This window comes from Ostrinia furnacalis, unplaced genomic scaffold, assembly GCF_004193835.3.
Source record: "Ostrinia furnacalis isolate ACB-3 unplaced genomic scaffold, ASM419383v2 OfSCF0216, whole genome shotgun sequence".
In the NCBI taxonomy this organism is placed as follows: Eukaryota; Metazoa; Arthropoda; class Insecta; order Lepidoptera; family Crambidae; genus Ostrinia; species Ostrinia furnacalis.
The window spans coordinates 1,145,244-1,164,868 of NW_021130455.1; the positions used below are offsets into that span (position 1 = coordinate 1,145,244).

Sequence of the window (19,625 nt, forward strand, 5' to 3'; positions counted from 1 at the left end):
CAGTCTCAAACTTTCACACTACGAGTACGATAAAATAGATAGACAACAATTTTTTTTCCGAACTGTTCATAGTATCGATACTATTCGATGCTATGCTTGCTATGCTGATAAGAAAAATAATCACACAACAGATGGATGCCAAACTTGGATGTTGGTGCAAGCAGACATTATCGATCATCATGATAAACTATCGACAAAGATTTATCGATAATTTGAACAGCATTGGATTTGAAGTTTGAAATATGGCATAGGGAAACACTATTTAGCCACTATTTCTTGAAAAGTGAAGCACACTTCGATATTCGGTTAAAAAATTATAGGAAAACAAAGTACAACACCTATTTACTTACAATGCATTATGAATATTACAGAATACAATTACGAACAATGTTTCTGATTAGCGACTATCGATTTGAGTTTGTCCTCTCTGCCCTTACTGTGGATGGTTTATCTTTGTTATTGTTATTAAATACCAATAAAAGACTTCTACTTATCAGAGAACATTAAATTTTTCCAGTTTCAAGTTTAATCATAAAAGTGAAGTGTTTGAAAAGTTAGTGATCTCGAGCGGCGGGGAGGGGGTTGTTCACAAGGGTGGATTATTGGCGAAACTGCAGAACCTAAATTAAAAAAACAATAAAACCAACGAATGAATGAATCGGCTGTTGACCTTTCCCACTGTCAAATGCGGAAATTGGTTAATTTTGTAATTGTTTTCCCAACAATTATGAAGAAAACAACTTTCTACGTATCTAAATTACGTAAGCAATAAATCGGAGTGATAAATCTGGATACGCGCGAGTGTTGTGCGGTGTAATTTATTTATAAGTGGCAAAACTTGTTCTGTGACGCTGTAGGGCGTTGTTGGTGAATTCCCTCCGGATTATACTTTAAAATGGATAGTAAAGAAGAATATCACGATCCGGATTACCCGGGGGCTCCGGCGGTGGTCAAGGAAGAGGTGCCTGATGTGTCGGAAGAAGAAAAAGTTGAAAAAATCAAAACAATTATTCACCGGGAATTTTCGAACGAATTGGAGATCAGAGAAAACGAAGTGATGCTTATTGAACAAAGGTAAGGGCTTCTTGCTGCCGGTATATTGATAATAAACTGCCGGGGAGGTTATAAATAACATGTTCGCCCAGCAGGTTTATTGTTATGTTGACCATGTGGTGTTTTTCAGTACACTTTTGGCGCCTGAATAACGCCTATCTTTTATCTCGACAGCACATCCTTCTGGCTTATTCGTTTCATATTGCAATGAGAGTAAATTACCTAATTTCCGCGGCTGTATCAATATTATTGGAGTTGACATTGGCTGCTTCTTAAAATACCATAGCATTTAGGTTAGAATAATTACTATTATTGACAGCAAAATATTTGTAGTAACCGAATATTTACAACTTGTATAACGTCTTCCTAAAAGAAGCAACAGTATGTCCTCAATTTTCTTTAGTTTTCTTCAGTTATGTCTACTTATTATATTCATTACCTTTTTCAATAACAAATTAAAACAAAACCCTCACTTCTGGAGTTAATGATCCTATATTGTTATTTCTTAATCTGTAGAATAAAATAAAATTTGCACCATTGAGGCCATTAGACAGAATAATAATAATAATAGAATAAACTTCTTTGCCATCTTGACTGCCGAAACAAATATTGAATCTGCTAACCATTCACTTTGTAGTTCAATACACCCCATAGACTTACAATAGAAGAAGCAAGAGGGTCATTCCATCGTTTCGGGTGTTACGTTCGTACACACATATTCAACAATTTCATGTATTTTGAAATAGTATTTTAATAATGTTACTGCCTTAATCTGTCCGTTTTTAGTTGTTTTATCTAAATAATAAAGTTTGTACAGCTTAGAATGTAGGATAATGAAAATATGAGTCGAAAAGTGTGCGTTTCGGGCGTTACGAGATTTTGCCTCTATGTTCTGACTGTTGCTGCATTTACTCGAAATTTAGCGAATTTTCTTAAGGAATCATACCTTAAACTTACAGGACTTCTAAAGTATGAAATTTACAAACCATGTAATATACAATCACTGTTACATAAAACGTTTTACTATTTTTTTATAATTTTTTTCTTTGTTTCGGGTGTTACAATGGTTCTGTTTCGGGTGTTACGAGTACGAAAATTCAACGCTTTTTATCAATAAAATCGGTGTTTTATTAGTCTCTAGGTATTACAAAATAAGGAGTACAACAAATAAACACAAATAGAGCTAATTGCGCCAAAGTTCATAAGAAGAGGCCCGTGACGTCAATACTTGCATAAAAGTGCCGCACGTTGTGACGTCGTGCGGAACTTCAACGCACCATAACTATGTAATATTATTTGTTAGATTGACAAATAAAAAAATATGTGTCCAATATTTTTTGATATTAAACATGACGGACTAAAAAGATTTTTTTAGGAAACTAGCCTATTTCCCGCGGTGCTGGCGGGTTTCCGCTGCGCTTTGCGGCGGCAGTGTGATGGTACACCTCAGCCAGCACTTTGGCTTCAAGCTCCCATGGAGGGGTGCCCGCAAGCGCACAGGCAGCTTCTCGCGACACCGTGCAGTAGGCACGCACAATCCTCACAGCCATGACTCGCTGTGGCCTCCTGATCCTGAGTGCTGTCAAGTTCTCTCTTCCGAGGGCGTCCACCCATATGGGCGCGCCGTACAACGCCATGGAGCGTATAACTACGGCGAAGAGACGACGACAACCAGTGTGCGGACCACCCAGATTTGGCATTATGCGGCACAGTGCCGCTGCCGTCCTCGTCAGTTTGGGAGCGAGATATCGGAAGTGGGCCTTAAAGTTCCATCGGCTGTCGAGGACCAATCCCAGGTATTTCATGGTCGACCCGACACCGATGGATACGCCACCCACCATGATCTCCGCCCCCGCCGGCGGTGTTCTACGAGGCCCGTGGAAGCATATTGCTTCGGACTTGTTTAGCGCCACCTTCAATCCCAGGCGTTTGATGCGGTCCACGACAGTTTAGTAAGACAAGTGTTAGCAAAAAAAAAAATTTAAAATTTTTTTGACTCACAACTAATATTTTCTTTTTTTATGTTAGCACCACCAATCCTTCCAAACCACTGCCACTATGACCAATTACCAGTTCAATCCAATCTGATAAAAGCTACTGGCTAAGTATAGGTAGATAAGAAAAACTTTCCACAAAACAAATAACAAAAGTATAATATTTAAAGCTTGCTATTTAAGCTGATAATGCACTTGTAAATGCTTGTCAGTTAACATCCGGGTGGAAAAAATCATGTTTTTTTTTTATTTATAAGATTTTTTTTTATTTTTATTAGGTTTTACGTTAATTTATTTGGCTTTATTTGCATAGAATTGACATATAGAGCTGGCAACACGGCCAAAAAAAATGTAGTTATCTATAAAATCGCAAATATGTTTGTATGGAAATAATAAAATTTTCAAACTCCATGCAAACGTCAATTTCATACATGAATACCTAATATTAACATTGTTTTCGAACATTACAGTTGATGAATATAAACTCCCAGCCTTTTATTAATTCCATTTTCGGTCATTGATTTAAATCAGTGATTTTTAGAATCATGCAACCCTGGCCACGGCATAAAATATGCTGAGTGGGGTCCCATTGCAGTGGGCATCTTGTTTGTGAATGGGAAGAAGAATAATAACTTTTTAAAAAAATAAAACAGACTTCAAATGCGTGAACACAAAAAAAAACTAAAAATTAAAAATATTGCGTATAAAAAAGTTCATCCCCAATTTTCCACCCTTGGGGGTGAAATATTTTCTTTCTTCAAATTCGCATGAAACCACCCTTTTGATAATACCTATTCAACAAAAAAATAATCGTTCAAATTGATTTATAATCGGCGGAGATATTGCGTATAAAAAAGTTCATCCCCAATTTTCCACCCTTGGGGGATGTTTTTTCTATTATTAAATTTAAATGGGACCACCCTTGAGGTATTAACTATACGCCGCAAAAAGATTTGTTCAAATCGGTTCATAATTGGCGGAGTTATCGCGTAACAAACATAGAAAAAAAAAAACATACGGGTCGAATTGAGAACATCCTCCTTTTTTGAAGTCGGTTGAAAAACAAAAACTAGTGAGACTGAGTACTCTTGTTTTTGTTTTTTCTTCTTCCATTATTATGTGCCACTGTCATGTCTATGCCTGTATTTGTGTGATTGTCCATTGTAATAAATGTATCTTTCGTTCTTTCTAATGAGATTATTGTCCCAACCCACAGAATGTCAACGTCCCGTCGCCTGCTGCAGCGTCTACGCTACGTGCTGGTCAGCAACTACTTCCAGGAACAGAAGCTGCTGCTATCCAGCAGCCAGATTGACGACGACGTGGCCACCCAGCACGAGACTAGGAGAGCTGAGGTAACTATTATCTCATCATCATCTTTTACTGCCTCTGTGCTATCAAGGCTGCTCAACCCCAGGCCCGCGCAAGTGTGGTTTGATCTTAATAATTGAGTTTTATTGCGCTTGAGAGTACCTGAAATAGGAAATGTAAGTGGCCCGTCATTAACGACTAAATCCACCTTTAGCCCGACCCTTCAAAAGGTTGAGCAGCCTTGGTCTAGTGGTATAACCACCTGCTTCAGGCTTAGAGGACCTGGGTTCGTTTCCCAGTGGGAGAAAAATTGTGGATGGACGTCTCACGCTGCGTTTTTCGGTACGCGGCCTCCACTCCAGAACCTTGCTGCCCCATCGGCCGTCAGTTCTGCGTACTATGTGCCCTGCCCATTGCCACTTCAGCTTGCTAATCTGTCGGGCTATATCAGCGACTTTAGTTCGTTTACGGACCTCCTCATTTCTAATCCTACTTACTGATTAAATTATTTTGTTTTCTTTCTTCCCACCAGGTGTCGTCGCTCCTTCGAGACGGTCAGCGAAGACTGCACCCATCGGTCAGGAAGTTACTTGGCAAGAAGACTGCTGACCTGACCGAGATATTCAAGACCAGGGAACCGAGAAACAAAGCTAGGAAGGATTATTCGGTGAGTCTAAATAAATACAATTGGAATTCCAATGGGGAATTTTGAAATACATAATCAGTTTTGGGAATATACCTAGTCTATTTCTATTATGATTAAAATAGACTCAAACAGCACACCTGGGAATCTAAATCTAATGATTAGATTATACACTGAATTAGGTTTATATTTTCATTTTGAAGTATTCCTTATCCATGATACCATTTTCGTTGTTGATGGAAACTTATAAAATGGTGGGCATAGGGATATGCCAGCTTCTATTCAAAAACGTTTTTTTTTTCGGATAGGAATCGACTTGAAGATTAAAAAGTGTCCTGTCCCTTAGAGATATGTTATTTTTTATTTCGAATTTGCTTCAGAGAGCGAAGTAACAAAAAAAAGTAGTGAAAGCTATTTCGGAAGTACATCTGACACATTCACGATGTTTTCCTGAAGTGGTGGTATATGAACATGCTCTGAGTGCTGCATAGTAATAAAAAGTCGATGAAGCACATGATGTCGTGCCCTGCGTTCCCAAACAACTGCACGCAGGAATATTTAATGAAAGCTACTGACAACGCTACTCTTGTAGCGGAGTTTTAGGCTGACATTACTTTTTTATGTGACAGGAGGCAAACGAAACGACAAGAAGAAAAAGTAATAAACATTTTGATTTTCCATAGGCGATGCTCCAAACTCGCAACTACACGATAGCTGCCGACGCGACCAAGTCCCTCCGTCCGGAGAAGAAGCAAGAAGAAGAGCCCAGCACCAGCTCGGGAGTCAAGCCTAAGAAGGTGCCGCGGCAGACCGACCCGCGGGCAGAGAAGGTGGTCACCCTGGAAGAGGCCACGAGGAATAAGATGAAGCATCGGTACAGGCTTATTATTGGTAAGTGTCATCCACATCATCATTATCACCATTATTTCAGCCACAGGGCGTCCACTGCTAAACATAGGCCTCCTCCAATGACTTCCACATCGCACGGTTGGTAGCGGCCTGTAACCAGCGCCTTCCTGCTACCTTTATCAGGTCCTCGATCAGTCGGTGGGTGGACGTCCCACGCTGCGTTTTCCGGTACGTGGTCTCCACTCCAGAACCTTGCTGCTCCATCGGCCGTCAGTCTGCCCATTGCCACTTCAGCTTGCTAATCTGTTGGGCTATGTCAGAGACTTATGTTTGTTTACGGGTCTCATCATTTCTAATTCGATCTCGTAAAAATACACCGAGAGCCCTTTCCCTTGGTCTTTTATGATGAGGCATATAGTGAGAGGCCACGTTTCGGAACCATATTATGTGATCCACATAGTGTAGTGTTATGCATTATGGAGTTTTTAAAACTTTTTTTAGACAATAATAGCCTAACGGTGTCGGCATAGACCAGTGGTTCTTAACCGGTGGTCCGCGAACCACTGGTGGTCCCTGGAGGCATTCCAAGTGGTCCTCGAAGACATCGTAATAAACAAGTGACGTGACGTGATGAGTAGAGTCAACACAAACGCAAACGGCGCACAGTAGGCGAGAAATCGACCTCCCCATTCATAGGATTTTGAAAAAAAAAAGTGGTCCCTGACAAGAAAAAAATTTGGTAAAATGGTCCCTCGTGACTTAAAGGTTAAGAACCACTGGCATAGACTATTGTGGTAAACCTAATCCCCGCCGATAGAATATTGTTTTTTTTTTTTTTTTTTTTTATTCAGTTTCGACCACAAGTGGCACTTATGAACGTCAATAGAAAATAATAAAAAAAGAAAAGGTAGCCCTTATGGGGCACTTTACATGCCTCCTTATCTTTTGGGCCCTACCAGCGCTTCGAGACAAACATATGGCAAGTGCTGAGAAGAAACGCCGGAACAAACTCAGTCACCACTTATTGCCAGGAATTATCTAACGGTAAGAATAGTCAAATTTAAGTACATCAAATATGTGCAGACTGAACTGACCACGCATCCTTGTCATCAATATAGTCTCGAACCTTGTAGTACCCTTTGGACATAAGGGCATTGTGGTAAACCTGAGTGGTTTTTACAAGCATGAAATGGATATGACACGACAAATTACATCTGTTATTAATGTTGTTAATTTAACCACTTGTTAAATGATGACGATTGCTTCGCAGGTAACACATCAAAGTACGCGCCACCCGCGTCCCGCGCGGACCGCTCGACGCACAAGTGGCTACTGTACGTGCGCGGGCCCCCCGACCGGCCGGACCCGTCGCCGGCGCTCGCTAGAGTGGTGGCAACGTTACACCACTCGTACGCGCCGCACCACGTCGTACACGTGAAGTGAGTGTTTTAACGCTATCATCGAACGGTAGGGGTTCATTTTTGAAAATAGGTAGTCACTATAGGTTACTGTAAGAACACGACGAAGCTTCATTAACCAACTTCAACAAAAGGAGGTTCTCAATTCGGTTGTCCAATTTAGGTATTAGAGGCAAATGGATGGTAGCCCATACTCCGCGCATATTTCCCCTTTAGGCACCTCTCACGACATGTTAAAAAGTACTCGATCTATTTCGTAACCATCAGGTCAAGCTCAGTTTAGGCCATGTCACGTCAAGTGAGTCATTATCATATGATCTTCAAATAATGCAGTCCCCACTACAATGATACAATTCACCCAACCCAACCCGTCTGGCCAACGTGGAGAGTGTAAGACAAAGCCTTAGTTTGGCTCTAGTTTTTTCCATCATCACAGGACGTCCACTGCTAAATATAGGCCTCCCCCAATGATTTACAGATTTGCCTGTTAATAGCGGCCTGCATCCAGTGCCTTTCTGCAAACTTTATGAGGTCGTCAGTTCACTTTGAATAGAACAGAATTATTTATTTGCTAAAACTTGTGAGTAAACAGAGTATGCTGTGAGAAATTTTTCACTAATTCGTATTTTTTCTCAATATACTCATGCCTCATTTTTATCTTTCTCAGCAAGCCGCCGTTCCACATCACCCGTCGCGGTTGGGGCGAATTCCCAGCTCGCGTTGAGCTTCACTTCCGACTGCCGGCCGTCAACAGACCCTTGGCTGTCGAACACACCATCAAGCTGGATAGAAACTACACTGGCTTGCAGACGCTGGGTAAGCATTTCAGTTATTGAGAGTTCGCGAGATAAAGAAATGTTGTGTATACCTGTAATTCAGGTCATATACGCATCATGTGTGTTAAACCATGTTAAAATGTATCAACTGTATGTGACTTTGTTGGTGTATCTAATAAATATATATTATTGGGGACCCCCCATGTGTGATATGGATATGGGGTTCATGAGGTATTATTGGGGATCCCTGAGATGTTATTGGGTCCATATCACGACTGGGGCGAGTTCCCCACTCGTGTGGTACCTGATCCTGGTTCTGTAGACTGGGTGGATTTAAGTTCTACTACTGGAGGCAGTGGACTTTACAAGTTTAAAAGATCTCAAAAAGGTCAAAATCGCTGTTCAAAACCGCACACTTTTAATATAAACTTTATTAATTTCAGGTTCAGAGACAGTAGTGGAAGTGTGGTTGTACAGCACTCCAGAGATGCTGGAATTTGAATACGTCGACCCGGTTCCGGATCCACTGGGCCCACCAGACTCCACCAGCACAGAAGACCACAACCACACCGAGGAGCCAGCACCAGTGAAGATGGAAATCGAGCCAGAACCAGTCACAGAAATCAAGGAAGAAGTCTTCGATCAAACCGACAGTTGGATGGAATTCTTCAGCAAGGACACCACAGAATTAGACGTAGATGAAATGATAATAAAACCAGTCAAAAAACCTGAACAAAAACCAGATATCGAGTCAGAGATATCTGCAAATATAATCATGGGAGAAGACGAGAGTGACGATAAAAGTGAATTCAATGAAACGGACAGTGATATGCCGGACATACAACAGCCTGTTGGTAAACGGATAATGAAGTATATCGATTCCACAACTGGGAAGATTTATTACCTAGAAATGGACAGGAAATTAGATCTAAGTAAAGTACAAGAGATAGTCATAAATAATACAAAAGCAAAAATAAGTCCGATCAAATCAAACGGCTTGAAAAGTTTCAGGAAAAAGAAAGGTGTTTCTTTATTGAAACCAGAAGTGCAGAATCAGTTGAAAACCGAAAATTGTAAAGTTGATAATGAGAAGCAAGCGAATAATTTGGCACATATAGAAAACGATCATTGTTACATAGGGAACAATTGGTTGAACGTTGATAATTCTGTGGAGAACTCCAACTCGGATTGTGCGGCAAATATCAATGTGAAAGTGAAGAAGGAAAAATCTCATTTTGATACAGTGTGCTCAGCAATCAATGGTTTTTCGTGTGTTAAAGTGTGTGTGAACTATTTGCTAAAGAACATGCCAATAGTGACGGACAGAGCTAGGGACCCTGATTATGTGAAAAACTTTCCGTTTGTGGTGGAGAACGCGGATAGGTATTGGAAGCTGGACTTCGCGAAACGAAGAAATATTGAGGTAAGTTTTAAATTGGTTTTAGAGCAGAACAAGACTTAGCAAAATAGTATTACTTCTTAGATTTATTCTTAAACTAGCTGACCCGGCGAACTTTGTTCCGCCTTAATGGCAATAAATAAGCAGACTTTTTTTTAATTTCGAACGGGATAAAAAGTATCCTGTGTCCTTCTCCTGGCTCTAAACTACCTCCCTGACAATTTTCAGCTAAATCGGTTCAGCCGTTCTTGAGTTATAAGCGAAGTAACTAACACGACTTTCTTTTATATATATAGATAATCGAAGCGCCAGCTTACTAAATAAACTGTTGTGAACTATTTACCTACATAAGCTGGTCATGTCGTCGTCACGGTCGTTTATTTAGCATAAATAATATTTTAAATAACACAAACATAAGTACTTATATGATAGTGGACCTAAAAGATCCCCTTAGATTAAAACTTATTCAAATTTTATCTTTCAATCAATTTGTACCATTACATAGATGTTTTGTATTCCAGTAAAACATTTTTTTTATGCATACAAGGCAGTTATTTGATAACAATCTGTTCGCATTATAAAAGATGTTATAATGCGAACAGCTAGGGACGTTATTATGCTGTTTATACTTTTTTTTATAATTTATATTTCCCTTTTCCAGTGGTCAAGAGCGAAACTAATAAACAAAATACTCGCAGAGCATTACCTCCACACCGAAGACATTTGGAGAACGAAGCAAATACTCATTTACTCCCGCTTGCACGGTTACAATCCAATGCGGCAGGAGACGACCCAGAAGCTTCCAGAAACGGACGACTGGTCGTCCTGGAACGATCTGGAAAATTCCAGAAAACTCGAATCCAACATCAAAGAAATATACCCGAACGCCTCAGACATATCCAGCTTGAGTTTATTCAATAGCGAGGAATTCCAAAAATCGTTGTCGGAGACGTTAGAAACAACGGATTCTGAAGAAGAGATTGATATAGTCAGTAGCGATGTGACCAAAGTGAAAACAGAAACGGAAGTGTTGCCAGATACGGAGAACAGTTTGACAGTGTTGCCAGTGGAGAGCGAAGAGGATCGGTTGAGGTTTATGTTCATAGAGAAGAAGTGTGCGGATATAGGCATAGAGCTGAGGAATGAGGACGTTGGGAACGGATACTCGTATAGGTGAGTTAATTTGAAATACAAGTAATTTCGTAGTGTTTTCACTATTTACTTAGAGTAGGCGCACACCGTTGATTTTTAGTTGGCCGATAGTTGTACCCGATTTTAAATTGTATGAAGAATCGACCAAATCGAATCGGCGTAGTGTGCGCACTCCCATACATGCCCATACTGATCAACTGCCCGACTGTTTAGTCGGTAGCCGATAGTTTTATCGGCCGACGAAAAATCAACGGTGTGCGCCTACTCTTACTGTCCGTGGGATACATCTGAAAGGTATTTGAAACGAAGGTATCGTTCGTCACATGTCGCACCTTTAAATTTAAACCGTTACTAAACGAAATTATGAAATTTTGCAGGAGAGCCAAAATAAGAAAAAAGTCAATGTTTTTTTTCAATACAGTCAAAGGAAATAGTATTTTAAGGCTTCTTAATGAGTTTTATGATAGATATGTGCTAACGCTATGTTATGTGATTTACAAAAATAAAATATTTTATGTATAGTATTATTTATTTTGATTTATATAATTATAGTAACACTTTGCCATTTACTATTTTTTCATTTTTAAATAAATTACTATTCAAATTGCAGTCCAAATAATGTTACTATATTGAAAACTATTTAAATTTCAATGATAATGGTGATATTATTATACATTTAAATTTTATATCATAGAGTAGGTATTTGTGATGATGTTACAATATTAAAAAATAACAAACATTCGAAATCAACAATATTTTATTACAAATTAAAGATATCCATACAAGCATTTAGCCTAGTTATTTATTAATCAGTCTTAAGACATTTTGTACCTTTAAATCATAGGAAGTATAACTGATAACGAATAAGAAAAAAACACACCTAGCAATTACCTACCAAAAATACATAAAAAATATATTAAACTCAAGTTACAATCTCAGCATTATTTCCCTACCCTCGAAAGGTTGTTCACATACCTACCTTAAATCACTTAATAATAAAAATAATGAACAATATTTTGTGGCCACTGCTCAGAATGGATGTAAGGTTGAGTCTCGTGATACTAAAGAGCTCCTCCTCATAGACATAACCATTAGCCAACAAGTTCGGCGAAGCAGGAAAGCTCTCTCTGCTGCCTGGATTGACTATAAGAAGGCCTATGATTCGGTGCCTCAATCATGGCGGGAGAGGATCTTAGAGTTGTATAAGGTAGATGCAATGAGATCCTTTTTACGCTCATGCTCATGCATGGGGCAGTGGACTACAGTCCTTCGGCAGCCAGGTGGTGGTGAGAGGTCTCCTGATCCATTGAACTTCATAAGGATTGAGCGAGGCATTTCCAGGGTGACAGTTTGAGTCCCTTGTGGTTCTGCCTAGCACTGAATCCTCTTCGCACTCTGTTAAAGGATTCAGGGCTTAGTTATCAGCTACAAAGAGGGGGTGAGGTCATCCGGAAATACGACATCACCTGGAGCAAATAAATGCTTTTAATCTATATTTTATTATAGACTAAAAAAAATGTTTCACTATTGTAAATCATAAAATTTACTCATGGCTTATTGAAAAACTGTAATTAACGAAATAGGCACCCTTTAGTGATAAATATTATTAGACAAGTACCTAAAAAAATAAAGGCAAACTGTGACTATACCAATTGTTACCGTTTACCAAAGAAATTTTATAATGAATTGTGTATTTTTTTTAAACGAAAACTGTGTTTAAACATATAGTCACACTTTACTCATTAAAAAACTAAACAACTTACCTTTTTTTGTGACGACCGGCCGTTACTATCGAAATAATCACACTATGAATTTAAACTTTCGTCATCACTCCGCAACAAACACGTTCTTACTTGCATAGACCCGTTATTGTATTTAGCGAGCCGTTCAAAGTTTGGCTTAGTAACGTTATGCTTTAACGCTAGATGGCGTTAGAAGGCAATTTTGAAGAAGTGGTCTATTTTATCTTGTAGTTTACGTGTTCTTTAGTAAGATGGCGTTGATAACTCATTTTTACGAAAAATTCGTTTAGTAACGGTTTAACTTTAAAGGTGCGATGTGATCCGCTATGCAGTGAATGGAAGTCATTACTTAACTTCAAATTGTTATTCTTCTGATTAATCTTTGTTGAGCGTCCAACAGCTTAACTTTCTCAAAACAAACTTGGGTTATTTGGCACTCAAGCTGTAGATCCTGGTAATACAGGGGTTGAACGAAAGGTTGGTACTTGGAATACTCTGGAAAATTGCCCTACAAGCCGAATTATCGTTTTTTCACCACATGAGGAAATCGATTTTATCAATAACAAAGTTTTATTTGTAAAGTCCGGTCGCCGAGCAGATAGAATTTCGTCCAATGACCCCAAGCTACCCATCCTTATCTCTCGCACGTAATTATATTGCTAAATTACTAACGCGCTGTGCGATGGGCGGCCGCAGTGAGAGTGCGAGACAGCAATAAATTACACGCGAGCGATAAGGATGGGTAGCTTGGGGTCATTGGACGAAATTCTATCTGCTCGGCGGCCCGACTTTATAAATTGTAATAAGTAATAACTAACTCAAATTATGTGGACTCTTTCTAATATTAACTTCCTACATAGTCGCATCGTGGAAGCCTGTAATGCTAGATGCATGATTGCTAAATAATTACCCTCTTACTAATAAAAAGTTACACAGTTGTTGAACACTGTTTTAAAATGACATTTCCATACTAAACGTCTCACTTTAAAACACTGTTCAACGAGCGTGTAAGTTTTATTAGTAAGGGGGTTAAATCTTTACCAGGGATGTTATGGATATCCGTAACCGTAACCGAAACGAAATAAAGATCAGAAATAAAAAAATAACCGAAACCGTTTTATCTTTACGAGTATAATGCCATCTAGTATATATATTTTTTTACTTTTTATTCGATGTAAAGTGTGTGGCCATGAATGAACCGTGTTGGACAACTATTGCAAATTGCAGTCTAAAGCACAGATATACGTAATCGGAACTGAAACTTTCGGATATCCGAAATAAAAAAATATCCGTAACCGTATCCATAACCGAAACTAAAGCCTGGTCCGTGAGCACGTAGAATTTTGTCCAATGACCCCAAGCTACCCATCCTTATCGCTCGCGCGTAATTATGTTGCAGTCGCGACTGTGCGACGGGCGCCCGCAGTGAGTGTGCGAGCTCACAGACCAGGCTTTAACTCAAATTATGTGAACTCTTCCTAATTCTTGAGCATGTAAAACATGTCTCGCTTTTCTTGAGCATGTAAAAAAGTATTCAAAAATTTTTAAGAAAGTTTGCTTCATGGCTAAGTCTTTTTATATTCGGGACAAGATAGGGAACGCCAGTAATAAAATAAAAGAAACTTGGAATGTTATCAACCGAGAGACTGGTAAACTAAAACCAAGAGATAATGACTTTTCTCTCAAAGTTCACGATAATTTGATATCTGCAGATAAAGATGTAGCGGAAGCTTTTGATAAATTTTTTGGTAATATAGCTTCAGCAACAACTGCCAACTTAAAGTCATCTCCCTCCGAGGCTGAAGAAATATTGAAAACCCACGTGACACCCTGTGACTCGCACTTCTCTTTTAAACATATTACTCCTTTAGATATCACTAAAACTTTTAATCTTTTAAATGTAAAGAGTACAACTGATATCTGGGGCATCTCTGTCAAGATAGTCAAACACATTATTGATATAATTTCCCCACAGTTAGCGATAATATTCAATAATTGCATAGAGAAGGGAATCTTCCCCGACCTCATGAAACATAGTAGACTAATGCCATTATTTAAGTCTGGTAGTAAAACCGACCCTGGCAATTATAGACCCATTTCTATCTTGCCCGCTCTGTACAGCCACGCTGGTCGCGCGTGGTCCGTGCAGGCGGCGGAGGTGTGGGCGGGCGCGTCATGACGACAAGCTAGTATATGAAATGACGCGCGGGCGCGTATTTTGTACACGCGTCTAGTCGCCGCGATTGTCGCCCAGTATTACAATCGCTTAGTTGTCAACATGTGACGTCACCAGCTGGTCCAGCCACGCTGGTCGCGCGTGGTCCGTGCAGGCGGCGGAGGTGTGGGCGGGCGCGCGGCGGGGGCGGGCGGGCGCGGGCGGGGCGGCGCTGGGCGCGCGCGCTCCCGGCAGCGAGGCCTTATGAATACACGCGCGGCGGGTCGTTACATTCCCTCTAATATGGTCGAGTGAAGCGATGGCTGGTTCACTCGTCATGTCTGTGAACAGGCGCTGCTTTCGGGGACTGGTCAATCCAAGTTATTCAAATTTATGTATGCGAGTCATTTCTACTAGTATCTTAATATGTAAGTCTAGATATTAGCACGTCACTACCTTGTTTAATATACTACGCAATCTTGTATACCCATTCTTATAAGATACACCATACAAGAATGCATGGTAAATTCAGTGAACTGCTCCTGAATCGAATGTACCTACTACTACTATTTATATTTATTTATATTAACCGGCAGACAGTGGTGACTGAGTTTGTTGCGGCGCTTCTTCTCAGCACTTGCCAAATGTTGGTCTCGAAGCGCTGGTAGGGTAAAAAGATTATGAGACATGTAGAGGCTCCTTAAGAGCAAAATGACGATTTGTAAGAACTATTTATTAGTCTAAACAAATAAAGAAATTTTGACTTGACTTTGACTTGACTTAATATAAACTTCCTTCTTTGTCGCATTGTGGAAGCCTGTAATGCTAGATGTATAGTTGCGAAATAATTAACCCCTTACTAATTTCATAAGTGCCACTTGTGGTTTAAACTGAATAAATATTTTTGATTTTGATATAAAAAGTTTACCCAGTGGTAGCAACAGTTTGCTTGTATAAATTGAACACTGTTTTAAAATGACATTTCCATACTAACAGCTCGTTGAACAGTGTTTTAAAGTGGCGCTTTAAAACACTGTTCAACGAGCGTGTAGATTTTATTGGTAAGGGCAGGCCTGTTCATCTCCGCGAGTTTACATCGAAAACAAAACACGCACGATGGCCCACCTGCAGGATACTATTTGACAAGGCCTCACATACGAGCGAACATTGACTCACGCACGCGTATTCTTGTGTATGATGGAAGAAAATAAAGAAAATGGTGTACTAAATACTGTGCAGTATTTAACTGCCTAAATATTAATAAAAAACAGAATGTACTTTTTTAAGTTGCCTCAAGACACTGAGAGGTAAATAAGTAGTTAATATTATTCATGATAATTCATGCTAAATCATGTATTTTCTCCGCCATTTTCCGCAGTTTGGCACCTCACGTCACATCATTTTACCGAAGTCAGCCCTATAGCTTCGGCGCAGTGCCGATCACTGACGTTTGTCAACAAAATGGTGCTTGACTCTTGAGACAGGCTAAATTACACCATATTGTTAATGACATTGAGCATACATTTTTTTAAATACCTTCGCGAAGTAAAACTTTTGTACGTAGTACTTAATATTATTCTGTGGTAAGGGGGTTAAATGTTTATGCATGTTTCACAGCGCCGTGCACGCGGTCCTTCTGTCGGCCATGAAGAGTTTCGCCGAGGAACTGGTCCGCGACGCGATGGCGGAGCGCTTAGTGAGACACCACGCGCCGCCCGCGCTGCCGTCAGCTTGGACCGGGTGAGATTGTTGTTTTTATCTTTATCTATATCTACAGGGTGTTGATTTCAATCCTAGCCATATTTATTTAGGTGATCTATTATGACATACAGACTTATGCACTACCTCTGTCTGGGCTTCGGCACAAAATATAACAGAAGGTAAACTCCATACTAAGCGCGCTCGAGCCACGCACACATAGACACCGCTCACGTACGCGTTATCAAGACTGTCTCGGACGAATGCGAGGCGCGACTGCGTTCGCTTGAGTGACGCTGCTCACGTGCTTCTGAAATTATTTTGTTTGTGCGAAAATTAGTGAACAACAAAAAAGGGGTATTATAACATTTGTTAAGTAGACGTTTGCTTACACTGAACATTACAAACTAAATTTTCGGTTTTTAAGCTACCAGTTGATTCCGGGAGGTAAGTAAGGTATTTATTTTTATTTCAATAGTTCGTTTAACGTTGACAAATTGAAAGCCAACTCAATTATTAGGAATATCGAATTGTTTTAAAGAAGTTTTAGGAATTATTGGATAATAGTGTCAACCACTCAACTACATAAGTACTACTTCCTTCTCGTGTATTTGTTTGCAAACTATTACTATAATAACGTACTAAACATAACTACATAATTATACGTAGAAATCTGTTATTGTCTTTCTTCCATAGTATTAAGAGTTTAATTTTTCTATCATAACGAAAACGCAACACATGACAAGACAACCCTAGCGCGACGGCCGAGCGTGCGAGCGAGCGAGGTATGCAAAGCGAAGTACAGTCACGGAATGAAAAGGTTCGTCAGTTTTCAAATTGATTCCTTCAACGAATCGCGAGCACATTTTACCTTTTGAAACTATGTTATAAAATAATCTCGAGTTAGAGAAAATAATCTTTAACTGTTCGTCAGTAAAGTTCAAAATTATTCAGATCAAAGTTGTTTGACGATTTATCTTGTCAAGATTATTATGATTGATAAACTAAAACCTTCTTGTTGGTTCAACCTGCCATTATTATTTCTATTAAGGGCTGATCTTTCAATCGTCGGATAACTTTTATCTGAAGAATAAAATTGTCATTTTGACATATTTCCCATACTTAAACTGTCAATGTGCCAAACTTATTCTTCAGTTAAAAGTTATCCGATAATTGAAAAATCAGCCCTAAATAAATAAAAACTACATTTTGTAACATTGCATGGGATAGAAAATTAAACAAGCAAAACCTTATTCGTTAGCAAACGTTATATTTATTTAAATGTTAGCAGCACTGTTTCTTGCACTGTTATGTTGGCAGGTTTGACTCTTACAGTACCTAGTGCAAGCGAAAACCGACACTAAGGTGACGAACCTTTTCATTCCGCGACTGTACATACATGAGTTTACCTTCTGTTATATTTTGTGGCTTCAGCTTGACACTATTTTTTGGGACAATCTGTATAGTATAAAAGAAAGTTTTCTTCTCAGAATAAGGAGAGCCGAGAAAAAGGGCTAGGGAAAAGAAGAAGTTTAAAAGTCTCCCCGTTGCGTTGCGAAAAAATAGTTAAAAAGATATAAGAGTGTGTACATTTTTATGCGGTTTCTTCAATAACGAATGTCAATGTTTGCCTGTGTCTTATTAGAGCACGCATAAGTAGTTTCAGTAGGGACAATTTTCTCTGTTAATTTACTATTTATTATATTTTATCAAAAGTAGACAATAGACGGGACGGGGACCCTGCCTAAAAAGATGACCTGATGAGATGGTCTCATCTGACCCGAAACAAATTAAAGATTATCCATACCTTAGACTCGACGCAAAAGGGCCATCGACCACCACCACCGACCACACTGTGGCCGACACACACTGGCCATCGACCACCACCACCGACCACACTGTGGCCGACACACACTGGCCATCGACCACCACCACCGACCACACTGTGGCCGACACACACTGGCCATCGACCACCACCATCGACCACACTGTGGCCGACACACACTGGCCACCGACCACACCACAGCCACCGGTGGCCAGCGACGGCGACTTAACACACTTTTTGTATAGTGGCGAGTCGCGGACACTACTGTACTGTAGCGAGCCGCCACCGGATATACACGTGTGCGCGTCTATACAAAATATATTAAAAGTGTGGTAAGTCGTCGTTGCTAATCACCGGTGGCTGAGGTGTGGTCGGTGGCCCATTTGTTCGTTCGTTTCAGCCAAATGACGTTGTAGTATGTGTATGCGCCACCCTCACACTAACTATTAAGACTATATATTTGACGTTGCTGCGTAAACTGACACACACAATATACTCGCATCGTACAGTATAAACTACTTTCATTGACAACTCCCGGTCCCCACATTACAACGTCCACTGCTGGACAAAGGTTTTCCACAATGCATTTGTGCCGACACTTAATTTTAGTGTTTAATTAGTATTTTTGTCAGCAGTTGGTCGCGCGCGTGGTCGCTCCAGGCAGCCGAGGTGTGGGCGGGCGCGCGGCGGGGGCGGGCGGGCGCGGGCGGGGCGGCGCTGGGCGCGCGCGCTCCCGGCAGCGAGGCCTTATGAATACACGCGCCTGATACAGCTTGGACTTTCATTTTATATACCCTGAGAAATAACTACATACCCCTGGAAAATAGTCTCTAACACAACCCCATTTTACATACAATACCTTGTCGAAATAACACTCGGACACACATTACTGGGCTAATATTATATTTGACACCATTTAGGTATAACACCAACGCAAAAAAGCGCACCTCATACTGGTGTTAACATTCTGTAAAAGCTTTGACGCGTTAAAATTGGTAAAATTTTAAGCGACAGCGCACATTAAGCGACATTCGCGGCGACTATAGTCTGGTCCGGGAGCACGTAGAATTTTGTCCAATGACCCCAAGCTACCCATCCTTATCGCTTGAGGTCATTGGACAATATTCTATGTGCTCGCGGACCAGACTATAGCCGAGGTTTGGGCGGGCGCGTCGCGACAAGCTAGTATATGAATGACGCGCGGGCGCGTTTTGTAGCCGTGTCTACTCGCCGCGCTCGTCGCCCAGTGTCCCAGTCGCTTGGTTGTCAACATGTGACGTCAGCAGCTGGTACAGCCACGCTGGTCGCGCGTGGTCCGTGCAGGCAGCCGAGGTGTGGGCGGGCGCGCGGCGGGGGCGGGCGGGCGCGGGCGGGGCGGCGCTGGGCGCGCGCGCTCCCGGCAGCGAGGCCTTATGAATACACGCTTATGTTACAACTTGGACTTTCATTTTATGAATATTCTACCCCCACGCGACTTATTAATTACAAATGAGTGCGCAAAAATAAAATTACAAGCATAAAAATAATGAATTACACACCAAACAGGTCCCCGTTTAGAATACATCAAATAAATCAGTCGCACAACCTCATTTTGCCAAATAATTACCTGT

At 40.4% G+C, this 19,625-nt stretch overlaps 1 protein-coding gene and 1 long non-coding RNA gene across 2 annotated transcripts; one reads left to right on the forward strand and one right to left on the reverse strand.

Annotated features, from left to right (window-relative positions):
- The first annotated feature begins 351 nt into the window (after positions 1–351).
- Positions 352–18,778, forward strand: D12 (YEATS domain containing 2 homolog D12). The gene is made up of 10 exons (XM_028310179.1): positions 352–1,074; positions 4,264–4,402; positions 4,891–5,025; positions 5,685–5,892; positions 7,121–7,289; positions 7,936–8,084; positions 8,488–9,467; positions 10,105–10,616; positions 16,110–16,232; positions 18,651–18,778. Exons 1-10 carry the CDS (start codon positions 896–898, stop codon positions 18,766–18,768), a joined length of 2,712 nt encoding a protein of 903 aa, XP_028165980.1. The 5' UTR covers positions 352–895; the 3' UTR covers positions 18,769–18,778.
- Positions 11,335–12,569, reverse strand: LOC114356824 (uncharacterized). The gene is made up of 2 exons (XR_003656251.1): positions 12,359–12,569; positions 11,335–12,061 (listed from the first exon to the last, which is right to left on the reverse strand). It is a non-coding gene; the product is annotated as an uncharacterized LOC114356824 (long non-coding RNA).
- Positions 18,779–19,625: the final 847 nt, after the last annotated feature.

Coding starts and splice junctions, on each gene's coding strand:
- D12 (XM_028310179.1), top strand. CDS start 896: ATGGATAGTAAAGAAGAATATCACGATCCGGATTACCCGGGGGCTCCG. Junction 8,085..8,487: donor CACTGGCTTGCAGACGCTGG/GTAAGCATTTCA, acceptor TATTAATTTCAG/GTTCAGAGACAGTAGTGGAA. Junction 16,233..18,650: donor CTGCCGTCAGCTTGGACCGG/GTGAGATTGTTG, acceptor TTTTGTCAGCAG/TTGGTCGCGCGCGTGGTCGC.